The 12,369-nt window shown below is 45.2% G+C and overlaps 1 protein-coding gene across 1 annotated transcript in view; it reads right to left on the reverse strand.

Moving 5' to 3' along the window:
• The window catches only part of CHMP4B (charged multivesicular body protein 4B), a 47,553-nt gene extending 35,701 nt beyond the window's left edge, over positions 1 to 11,852 (reverse strand). The window contains exon 1 of the mRNA XM_032605639.1: positions 11,515 to 11,852. Coding sequence (XP_032461530.1) covers positions 11,515 to 11,704 — 190 coding nt within the window. The 5' untranslated portion in view covers positions 11,705 to 11,852. The remainder of the gene's footprint in view (positions 1 to 11,514) is intronic.
• Between the last annotated feature and the right edge of the window lie 517 nt (positions 11,853 to 12,369).

Below are 12,369 nucleotides of genomic sequence, written 5' to 3' on the forward strand. Positions count from 1 at the left end.
CACACGTGCACAAGTCTTGTGTTTGCTTTTACAACTATCAGGTCTTATACATATTACAAGTCTTACACAGATTACAAACAAAGAACTTACAGTTCCTGCTTTAGCAGACAGTAAAGAACCCACTCCTCAGGTTTATTAGTTCCTACTTCCTTTTGTAAGAAGTAAGACAACTGTAAAGCAATTTGTAATAATAATCAGAATAAGCTGCCCTTTAAATTTAATATTCTAAAACTAATTATTTTATGACTAAACTAAGTTAAACATTTATCCATTCTTATGTGCCCACCAAAGGGGCTTCTGATTCAAATAAAGTACTTTTTAAAAGTACTGCATATATCCCCATGTTCCTGGTTTTCCTTTCTCAAAACTCTTCCTATTAATTCAAAATTTCAAGCACTCACACATTTTGAGTTCCCTACTGCTTTAACATTCTACTACTCTCCAAAATAACTATTTAACAAAACACAGATTCAAGTAACACACACAGAGCTGTTTTGACTCCCTCCACTGCATATCCTATTCTCTGAAGTCTGAATATGCTTCTAGAACAGATCATACTGTACCTTGATTGTATCTGTTTACTTGTCTGTCACTCTAGCTAGATTATGAGCACCTCAGAGGCAATGACCTGTCTCCACCTGCATGTCTCCAGTAAACTAGGACAGTATCTGGCACACAGCTCAACTTAATATATATTTATCAAATGGGTGCATGAAGGAAGCCAAAGTTCCTAGCAACCCTCTTCTAAAATGGACCATCTGAAATGAAAAATGAAATGCAAATGTCTATTGGGATCTCAACGTCAGAGTCCCGAAACAGTGTACAATATCCAAATTCGTTTCAAAACCCCTTCCCTCAAATACACTCTACTCTTTACTCAACACAGCTAGAAGAGAGTAAAAGTTCTTCTGCAACTTCCAGTTATAACTCTAGAGCTGAGGTGGTGCCTGTACCAAACATGAAGTGCTCGCACCCAAACCCCACCTCTCCCCACCCTGTCGCTGCCGACTCCTTTAAGGTCACATTGTCATCCCCGTCCCTAAACTGGGGCAAATCTCCCCAACTCAAATCTCCACCAAGCTACATTTAGGGTGTTCTTGCGGTTGGCACTAATGGCCAATTTTGGACTTTAATTACTGCTGTCCGAGGTTTATCCCCCCACCAGGAGTTGGGCCTCCAGGAAGCAGGACTACAAGGCAGGGCCTCACACTTCAGCAGAAAACCCTGACTGGATGAATGTCTGAACTCCTGCTTTGGGACTCACAGAGCCTCATGGCTCTGAGCAAACTCAACTGCCTTGATTGTTCAACAGGAGAAAACTTTCCTCAGCAGGTTGTGCTGTGCCTCAAGCTGCAGGCCAAGTGTCCTAAGCAACCTGGTGCTTGATGCTGGGGTGTTTTGTTTTGTTTTGTTTTTTGATTTGTTTGGTTGGTTTTGAGGGTGAAAAGGAGATGACAGAGCTCTTTGCTGGGTTTTAACCCAATTAGGAATCCTGCTCAAAAATTCACTATCACCTTAAAATCCAGAAAAATATCATTTTACAGAATCAAATAGGGCAAGTTTGATGATGAAATTTCCTGTTTCACCATCCCACCTCACTCCCTCTCCCCTAGCTGAGAAACTCCTTGCATTTTCTAGCTTTACTTTATCCATAAAGAAACACTCCTGAAAGAAACACTTTACCCAGGATGGTTCTAAGACTCCAGTCAGAAAATGTAGGGGTTGTTTAGTCATGATAACTCTTTTCTGTGAGAGAGCCACAGATCTGTCCAACAGTAGGATCCACTGCGCCAGGCTGTGGTCCTTTTCACTGCCTGGAAATCCACATGGCATCTCAGATGGCTCCTAACACAGAACAGGCACTCAGAGAACATCTGTTCCTCCTGATGCAGAAAACTAGTGGATCAAAACAGTATCAATGCCGTATAAACAGAACAGGAAACAGTCACAAAGCCACTGAACCAAGAAATCAGAACTCACTGAAAAATAATTTCTGGTGGAAAAAGATATGACGTTAAAAATTCACTTCCTAGCCCACTCCAGGTGGAGTTATCACCTCACCTGGGGTCCTTATGGCACTCTACACAAGCTCACTGGGTGAAAATTCTTTCTTCACCACCCCACCAGGCAGTGGTGCTCCCTGAGGATGGGAACTACCCCTAACTTATCACCAGAGTTGTTGGTACCTGACAACCAGTGGGTCCTCATGACCGACAGCTTTACTGAATGCATGTCAATTATCTAGATGGCTGGCTCCTTTCATGAAGAAGGCTGCTACCCCATCAGAGGGCACGTGTTCACGTTCTTTTCCTTTTCCTTTTTTTAAAAATATTTATTTATTTATTTGGTTGCATCAGGTCTTAGTTGTGGCAGGTGGACTCCTTAGTTGCGGCTCCCTGGCTCCTTAGTTGCAGCACGTGGGCTCCTTAGTAGCAGCATGAGAACTCTTAGTTGCAGCATGCACACTCTTAGTTGCAGCATGCACGTGGAATCTAGTTCCCCGACCAGGGATCGAACCCTGGCCCCCTGCATTGGGAGCATGGAGTCTTAACCACTGCACCACCAGGGAAGTCCCTCAAGTTCTTTTTCAAGGGAAGGAAGGCAGACTTCCACTGAATTCTCCAACCATTCTGTGGCCTCATCAGATTACTGAAGGTATTTGGGAATAGGCTGAGCTGGATAAGAGTTCAATCTTTGAGCCGCAAAATGAGTGAGCCAATTAGCCAGGCAGACAGCATCCCTGAGTGTCCAGGAAAGAAAGAATACTGGCATGGACATATGAAAAATGCCCAACATTCTCATGTAGCCCCTACAGTAACTATAGAGAGGTGTTTCTTTAATGTGCATACAAACCACCTAGAGATCTCATAAAAATGCAGGTTCTGCTTCAGTAAGTCTGGGTGGGGCTTGAGAGTCTGCATTTCTAACAACTTCACAATGTTCCCACAGACCACACTTTGAGTAGCAAAGTTTTGTTGTTATTGCTGTTGGTTTTAACTTTTTAAAATTGAAGTATAATTAATTTATACTGCTGTGCTGCTTTTTGTTCTTTTAATTGAAGTATAATTGACCTACAACACTATATTAGCTCCAGGTGCATATACAGTGATTCAATATTTCTATATGTTACAAAATGATCACCATGATAAGCCTAGTTATCATCTGTCACTACACAAAGTTATTACAATATTACTGACTATATTCCCCATGCGGTACATTTCCACTGACTCATTTATTTTTATAACTAAAAGTTTGTACCTCTTAATCTCCCTCACCTATTTCACTCATGCCTCCCACACCCCTGCCCTCTGGCAACCACCTGTTTGTTCTCTGTATGAGCAGCAAAGTTGTATAGTAAATAGTGTATCCTGTTTTTGCAGCTGAAGAAGCTGATGCTCAGAGACAGGAGGAGACTTCCACTAGCAAGCAGAGGTAGAATGTGAACTCAGGTCTTCTGATCCCAAACCCAGAGACTTTTCTACCACACCATTCCACTAATCTTTTCAGCTAAACATCCAGGACCATGAAGATGTGTAGCTTTCCCACATCCCTCAAATAAGCCCTCCAGCCAGCTTTGCCATGTAAGGAAGAGGGAGGAGGGAAAACTAGAAATAGAAGCTATGGGAGAATCAAGCCAGCCAGATGTTCTTGTTAAGAACTTAAATCATTCAATCCTTCAGCTAAGACTCCTTAAGAAGGACCAAAGAAACTTTAGGCACTCCTAGATGCTCATTCCTTCACTAATGAAAGGCCACAGGGAAGTGTAATTGTTTAAAAAACAAACAAACAAAAAAAACAACTGTGTCAGTGATATGGGAATTATCAGGGCCATACAGCACACAGAACCAAATTAATTCCTAACAAACGGCTAGTCCTGTGTGTGCTGGGCTGTGCCGCTCAGACCTCAGCTGGCATATTCAGAGCGGTCAGCTTTGCCCACTCCACACCTTAAGAGCAAAACTGATGAACAGGAGCCCACCCAGAGGAGGGTAACAAGGAAAGAACAGAAACACCAGGCAAGGAACCATCAATGGAACACAGAAGACCTGTTGAGACGTAAGCCCCATTTTCCTTGATCTGTCTTCCCAAAGGGGGATTAGACCTGTTCTCTGTGGCCCCAAGAGGCAGAATTAGCAACCTGTTTTCCCAGTGAAGAAAACAGTTCACCACTGTCTAGTGTCAGAGCTGGGATCTGCCCGTAAACCTTCTAACTCCAGATCCCACATTCTTTCCTCCAGCCCAAACTGCTTCCCTACAGAGGTGCCACCCCAACCTGTACCAGAGGTAGGCACTACAGGAAGACAGATCTCAGTTCCAAATAAGAAAGGTGATTTCAAAGTCAGAGCTGTCCAAGGACAAACTATGCTGTAGCGTGGGAGGATAGAGCACATAATACAAATCCTATCAGCAGGGAGGTTCAATCAGAGGTTAATAACTTGGCAGGAATACTGCAAAGGGAATTTGGGCACTGGATGGGTGACTGGGTGAGATGAACCTGCCACCCCTCAGAGATGAATTAATCTCTTCCTGCTGTATTTTCCTCTAACCCTTCATTTGTACATAGTTTGCCTTTCATCAGTGACTTGTACATGTGTGTGTCATCTTCACTGAACTGTAAACCCTTGTAGTGTCTTATCCGTCTTTATATCCCTTATTGTGCCTGAGACTATACCTGGGAAACCAAGGAAACATTTACGTGCCTCCTCTGTGCCGGGCACTCGGGTACGCATCCTGTACACATCACCTTATTCCGTAGCCTCACAAGAACCCTAAGAAGTATTGCTATTACTCCCTTTTTATAGATGGGGAAACAGACTCAGAGGATAACTGCCAAGGTATTGCTGGTGAGTGGTGAAGCTGGCACTCAAACTGGGAATCTTCTGCTTACACCATCATGCTGCCTTCCTCCTAGAAGGAACTAAACAAACGTCTAGCTGACTTAAGCCAAACACCTTAAAAACAGGCCAGTACTATATCCAGCTAGGTCTGTTGTTGTTTTCTGTTGCTATGCTCAAATTTTCCTTCTAATTATAACCATCCATTCTCAAAGTGACCAATATAAAGTTGTTGTTTTTGGATATCCTCTCTCTCACTTTTTCAAAGACAGTGGCAGAGCAAGAGGACCAAGTTTTCACAAACCTTGCCTACCCAAAGGAATCCCTCAAGGCCCTAAGAACTCCACCCCCTCCTCCCAGTAGGCCCTAGCTCCATCTCAGGGCTCTGGACCACTGTAAACAAATCAGGTCCTGGATTTCTGCCCCAGAGGTATATGGCTCACACACATCTTCACAGGCTCTTCTACAGAACCTCATTCTCCACACTCAAACCCAACTCAGGGCAACTCAGAACTTCCCTCAGCAAAACAGTCTAGCTCAAAGGTCCTCAGAATTAGCTAAACTTCCAAACAAAATCTATCCTGAATTTCAAATCACATTAGAAACCTGCTGGCAGGCACTTAAAAATATTTAATCTTTCTGCCAAATGGGGCAAAAAAAGATTTTGTAATTTGAATCAGAGGCGCCAGCATGTTTGGACAGCCAACGCATAGGCTTCTCTGACACTCCATCTGTCTTCAGAAGTAAACCAAAGCCAATCTGGCCAACCACCTCTTTAAACAAGAAACTTAAGCATCACCAAGGGAAATCCTCATTGCTCAGTTCCCTGGGTGGGTTTCGGGTTTTCCATCCCTGGGCCTCTGGGATAGGAGATCCTGCTGGCACATGTACCATTAAGATGCTGTGCTTTGCAACCTGACACCTTGATTGCAGAGAACCAAAAAGCCACATTCACTATAAATTTAACTTATTAAGAGGTCTTCCCATGTGTTAACATTTTAGAGCAACTTTATTAAACATCAGAGAGCCACCCCAGCTCCAGCAATAAGCAGGACTTAATGAAGATATATTTCCCATCAGCGTCTGGCCTCTCTGCATCCATCAGACATTTTCAACTGAACCTAAATTAACCTGTAAATGAACTGATTTGCATCCCTAAACCCAACAGAAATATACCAGTGTAGGGTGAGATATCCAATCTCCATTTCCCAATCTCACATAATTCTCCTGTTAAACTAAAATATGATCCTTTCTACAACGTGGTTTCATCTTTATTAAAATGGGAAAACAGGGAAATCTGAACCACCTAGGGTAGAAATTTCATAACTAGTTACAATGCCTTAAGAAGAAAATAATCTTTGATATATAATCATCTTAAGGAGAACACCAACGGGGCACTGTTTGGAAAGGTACCAAAAATGACCTAAGCTGGGGAGATTTTCGTCAGTTCATCTATACTGCAATCCTGGTTCCCATCTAGTTCTCAGTGAAAGAACTTTTCCACTTGACCAAAGAGGTTTTTTTTTTTTTTTTAACATCTTTATTGGGGTATAATTGCTTTACAATGGTGTGTTAGTTTCTGCTTTATAACAAAGTGAATCAGCTATACATATACATATGCTCCCATGTGTCTTCCCTCTTGCGTCTCCCTCCCTCCCACTCTCCCCATCCCACCCCTCCAGGCTGTCCCAAAGCCCCGAGCTAAAATCCCTGTGCCTTGCGCTAAAATCCCTGTGCCTTGCGGCTGCTTCCCCCTAGCTATCTACCTTACTACGTTTGTTAGTGTGTATATGTCCATGACTCTCTCTCGCCCTGTCAAAACTCACCCTTCCCCCTCCCCATATCCTCAAGTCCGTTCTCCAGTAGGTCTGGGCCTCTATTCCTGTCTTATCCCTAGGTTCTTCATGACATTTTTTTCCCTTAAATTCCATATATATGTGTTAGCATACGGTATTTGTCTTTTTCTTTCTGACTTACTTCACTCTGTATGACAGACTCTAGGTCTATCCAGCTCATTACAAATAACTCAATTTCATTTCTTTTTAAGTCTGAGTAATATTCCATTGTGTATATGTGCCACCATCAAAAAATCTAGAAACAATAAATGCTGGAGAGGGTGTGGAGAAAAGGGGACACTCTTGCACTGCTGGTGGGAATGTGAATTAGTTCAGCCACTATGGAGAACAGTATGGAGGTTCCTTAAAAAACTACAAATAGAATTACCATATGACCCAGCAATCCCGCTACTGGGCATATACCCTGAGAAAACCAAAATTCAAAAAGAGTCATGTACCAATATGTTCATTGCAGCTCTATTTACAGTAGCCCGGAGATGGAAAGAACCTAAGCACCCATCATCGGACGAATGGATAAAGAAGATGTGACCAAAGAGGTTTGATCTACAATAACTTTATCAGAAAAGGAAAAAAGTATACTTAATATCCACAATGTGCCACACTCTTTCATATATTGAATATTATCTTAGTTAATCCTCACCACAGTCATGTGAGATGAATATTATTTCCACTTGATAGTAAAGGAAAAATGACAATATTTAAGTGCCTTGGATGGCAGGGCCTGTGTCTGGTTTCCCTATATTCCCAGCAGTAAGTTCCCGGCACTGAGCATGGGACCTAGGACACAGTTTAAGAGGCTGCCACATGCTTAAGAATGAATACATCACTAAAGGAAACAAAAAGAAATTTGGGAGAAATATGCAATTCAAATTTTGCTCTAGGCCCCTAACCGAAACCACCGCCTGGGACACACCTGCCTGATGCAAATAATCTACTTGAGCAGCAGAGGTTTGTTTCAAAGGACAATTTATCATCTTTCCAACATCTACGTCACAAAAATAGCATCCACATTTGGCTACACACTTCACAGGGCAGGACCTAGTCCTGTCTCACTTCTTTTTCCCCCCGACTCAGCACCACACCTTGCACAGGTGGGTGTTTAATGATCTGAGTGATGACAATGGTCATGATGATGCCTTCAGCCATCATGGGAGTAAACAAAACACAAGATGCCCACAGCCACCAGAAGAACTGGTCTGAGTCAACTTACATCCTCTCTCCAGCCTCATTTTCCTCTCCGGACAATGTGAATAACAGAACATACCCCCAAGACTGTCTGCAATCATTTAATAAATAGTTACTAAGCATTAGCTACATGGCAGCACCGTGCTAGATAAAGGGGACACGGCAATGAACATGACTATCACATCCTGCCCCATGGAGCTCAAAGTCTCGGTGGATATCATGAGACTCATAAGAAAAAAGGAGTTTTACAAACTTCAAAGGACTCACAATCATGAAGAATTGCTCCTCCTCTGTGTTTCTGAAGTTGGTTAATGGCATCACCATCCACCCATTGTCCAAGCTGTAAACTTGGGAATTGTCTTCAATTCCTCTCTCTCCTTCACCTTGCCCACAGTTCTGACCAATCACCAACCTTCTTCTGATTCTCCTTCCGAAAAGTCTCTGATATGTATTACTTCTCATCTAGTTTTCCATGCTTCTACTCTAGGCCCTTTGTTCCCACCTGAAGAGTCTCCTTGCAATAATGATAATGGCAACCGTTTATTGAACACTTACCATATGGAAGGCATTCTACAAAGAGCTTTGCATGCATAACATAATTTAATCTAATAAGGTAGATACTAGTACCCCTATTTACAGAGGAGGAATCTGAGGTACAGAGTAACCTGCCCAAGACACACAGCTAGTGACAAAGCTACAGCTCAAGTGCATTGTCCATGAGATTCTACCCATATCCCTTACTGGATTCCTGCCTCCAGTCCCTTCTTGGTCAGCGGACACTCCTTCCTTTATTGCTACTGCTGCAGTGCTCTTTCAGAAATCCAAGCTGGTCTGTTCTGCTTTAAGACAGCCAGTGCTCCTCACCATCTCCAGGTCAAAGTCTAAAGGCTACAGGTCACTCCCCAGTGTTAACCATCTGCTGTCCTGCCCCACCGACTCCCACCAGGAGATGCTCTCACTCAGGGCTCCCCAAACTCCTTGCTGACCCACTTCACATCTCCCTCCTCAGCCAAGCCGCCTTTGCCCTTTCCCCTCCAAACAAGAATATTCTCCTCTGCAGCCTGAGCCCCATGTACACACTCATGTTTCAGCACTGACTGGTATGTGTCCTTCCCTCTCTTCCTCCTCCCTCCTCCTCCTTCCCCTCCTCGTCTTCCCTCTCTCTCTCACACAAACTCAAAAAACAAAACAAAACAAACATAAAAACCCACATACACACACTTCCAATCCTGAGCCCCTGGAGGGCAGACACAGTGTATTTTCATCTCTGATCCCCCAAGTCCCAGCACAGTTCAAGTCAATCAGTAACTAAATGAATGGTATGTTGTGGTGTTAACACCTCTGAGCACTATCCCTACAAGCAAATAAGTGTCCCCAGAGGACACTAAAAAGAAGGGCAGTAGCTCCTGTCCTCTCAAGCAAACTCAAGAAGACAGACTGCCTTCCAAAAAGTTATTACAACTAGCTGAGATTGGTCCTCCACAGTCTGCTGGCAGCCTCTCTCCAAGCCTCTTGAAAGCCAATTCAATCACCTCTAAAACGGCAGAAACAAAACTGCTCCAGACCAAAAGACCACAGGAGAATTGCTCTCTCAGTTTGGAGATGATGTAAACTGATGCCCTCCTCCACCCGGCAATGGGCAAAGCATTCCCCAAATGCAGCCTGGTCAAAACACTGACTCTAAATTACCTCTGTGAACAACAGAGGATCCTGACTGAGGGAGAGTCATCAAAGAAAAATGCCAGAGACAGCAAAATCTAACCCTGCTCTCCATCTCCAGAGCTACAACTGGACTCCAGGCCACAAATGCACGGCTGCCTCTGTCCTCAATGGTCTCCCAGCTCCCATTCTCACCCCCCACAGGTCTACTTTCCAAAGAGAGGCCAGATGGCGTTTTTTAAAACTATGTGAATGATAAGAACACGCATAACACCCTCCAACAGCTTTCCATCCACTTGGAATAAAATCTAAACTCTTTACCAGGAAGTTCAAACTCCACCCCACACCCACTTATTTTATACCACTCTCCTCTTCAATCACTACATTCTAGAAACACAGGTCTTCTGTTTCTTAAAAGAGGCCAACCTCCGGGCGTTTTTCTATGCTGCCTGCTTGCCTGGAAGGCTTCTCCCCTAGATTTCTACAGAGCTGGTAAGTTCTCAAGGTTCACTTCAAACTTGACCTTTTCAAAGAGGACTTCCCAGACCACCCTATCTAAAGTGACACCCCCTCCCACCCCATCACTCCCCATCCAATTTTATTTAGCACTTTTCAACACTAGACAAAATTTTCTTCATTTATTCCCTGTCTTCTCCCTCATTAGGGTAGAAGCTGTACTTTGTTCACCCTGTAAATACAGTACATGCAGTAAGCCCCCAAAAAGAATGTCCAGAGTATCCACTGACTGTCAGCAAAGGAGGATCCTCAGGATGGGTTATTTTGTTCTTCTGTTAAAATGAAGAAAACATCTATTTAACCCCTACTGTATACTGGGCACTGTAAATCCTTATCTTCCTTTCAGAGGTAAATTCACTAGTTCAAGGTAACACAGCTAGTGACTTGCAGACTTCTGAGTTAAATACTTGTTTGTAAAGCTCCTAAACCCCTCTCACCTTTCCTCCTTCTCGGGGTGGGGGGGGGCGGGGGGGGTTGTTACGCTGTGGCTCACTCTCATATTGCCATAACAAAGAGAAAAATCAAATATTCCTAAACTGCTTTACAGTTACTAAAGCGTTTTCACATTCACCTCACTTAAGAAGAATACAAAGCACTTGCCCAGAAAGCCATACAACAGTAAGTAAAGTGCCTCAGAGTTCAATATCCCTGCCCTGAACCACAGTGGGGACTCGGGGAGGAGTCGGGGCCAAAGGAGGAATGGAATCCTTATTTCTGGTACACACAGACTGGGAAGCGGTGAGTCACCGGGTGAAGGTTTGGCTACGTGAAACTCTGATAAGGCAACAAGAAGTGAATCACAGGGCTGGAAGGCACTTTAGGCCTCATGGAGGCCAAAGCCCGGCTGACGGATGGGGAAAATGAGGCTCAAGAAGAAAAGGAACTTGCTCAAGTTCACTCAGCAAGTGAATAGAGCCCGAACCAGGGGGTCTCCTCTCCCCCAGTCCCCTTTTCTCTCCATCCAGGCGGCTTCTTAAGAATTCTGAGTCAGGGGGATGGGGAGAGACCAAGGACTGCTCATGCACTCCACAGAGGGGTCGGGAGAGGGTAGGGGTGGGACCAGGAAGTACACAAGTGTTAGGATGGAGGGCAGAAATGAGCCAAGGAGGCGGCGGCAGTATCTGGGAAGGTGGGTGAGGGCAAGCCAGAGGAAGGAGGAAAAGGCGGAAGAGAAACGAATAGAGTGAGGGCGGAGGAAGAAGTGCTGTGAAATTAGAGACGAAAGGGCCTGGCCGAATGGGGAGAGCCTGAGACGAGACGGCTGGAATAGCAGTCTGACGATGGAGGAGTCTAGGGCTCCAGGAGACACTGAAGGGAGTCAGACGGGGAGGGGTCCCGTACCGGGAAAGGCAAGGAAGGGAGTCTGACGGGATAAGAGTTCCAGAATCTGAGGAAACACTGGGGCAAGTCTCACGAAGGTGGAGTCCGGGTCAGAGGAGTCTGAGGGGGCCGGGCCGACTCACCGCGCTTGTTTTTGGTGCCGTGCTTCTTGGCGGCTGTCAGCTCCTGCTCGATCTTTTTCTCCAGGAATTCCTGCTTCTTACTTAGCATCTCCTCCGTGTCCCGAAGCCTCTGGATGGCCTCCTGGGGGGTCGGGCCGCCCTTGCCGGCCTTACCCCCTCCAGCCCCGAACAGCTTCCCGAACACCGACATGGTTGCTGCTCGTCGCGCCGGCCTGCGCCGCCCGCTCCGGCTCGGCTCGGCTTCGGCGCCCTCTCCCCGCTCCCCGCCCCGCCGCTCCCTGCCACCGCAGGCCTCTCCGCCACCTCCGCCCAGCAGCTGGGCCCGGCCGCGCTACCTACCACAGGCCCCCACGCCCGGCCCGGCCGGCGTCAAGGAAACACGCCACTGACTACAACTCCCGGTGGGCAACGCGCCGGCCGTCCCTCAAATCTAACGGAGGGTGGCGCGCTGCATGCCGGGAGGCTATAGTCTTCCTGCTTAAAGCTCTCGGCGGCGCGCTTTTAGGTCTACCTAGGGTCAAAGGGCGAGATCGCATGCTGGGAAATGTAGTCTCCTTGGAACCCGTTCTGTAGCGGTAGAAGAACAGGAAGAGAAGTAAGAATATTTTATAAAACAGTAATTAACGTTATGCACATTCTATGATCCAGGCATTGTGGAAAATGCTTTACATGCATTATCACATTTAATTCTCACAAGACTGTGAGAGATAATACTGTTACTATTTTTGTAGGTGAGTAAGCAAGACTCAGAAATTGAGTGACTGACTACCTTAATAGCCTTCGCATATGCTGTTTCTCTACCTGCAATGCCTGTCTACTCCGTATTCACCTAACACGTTCTTCGAAACCTAGTTG

This window comes from Phocoena sinus, chromosome 15 (assembly GCF_008692025.1).
Source record: "Phocoena sinus isolate mPhoSin1 chromosome 15, mPhoSin1.pri, whole genome shotgun sequence".
NCBI classification, from domain to species: domain Eukaryota; kingdom Metazoa; phylum Chordata; class Mammalia; order Artiodactyla; family Phocoenidae; genus Phocoena; species Phocoena sinus.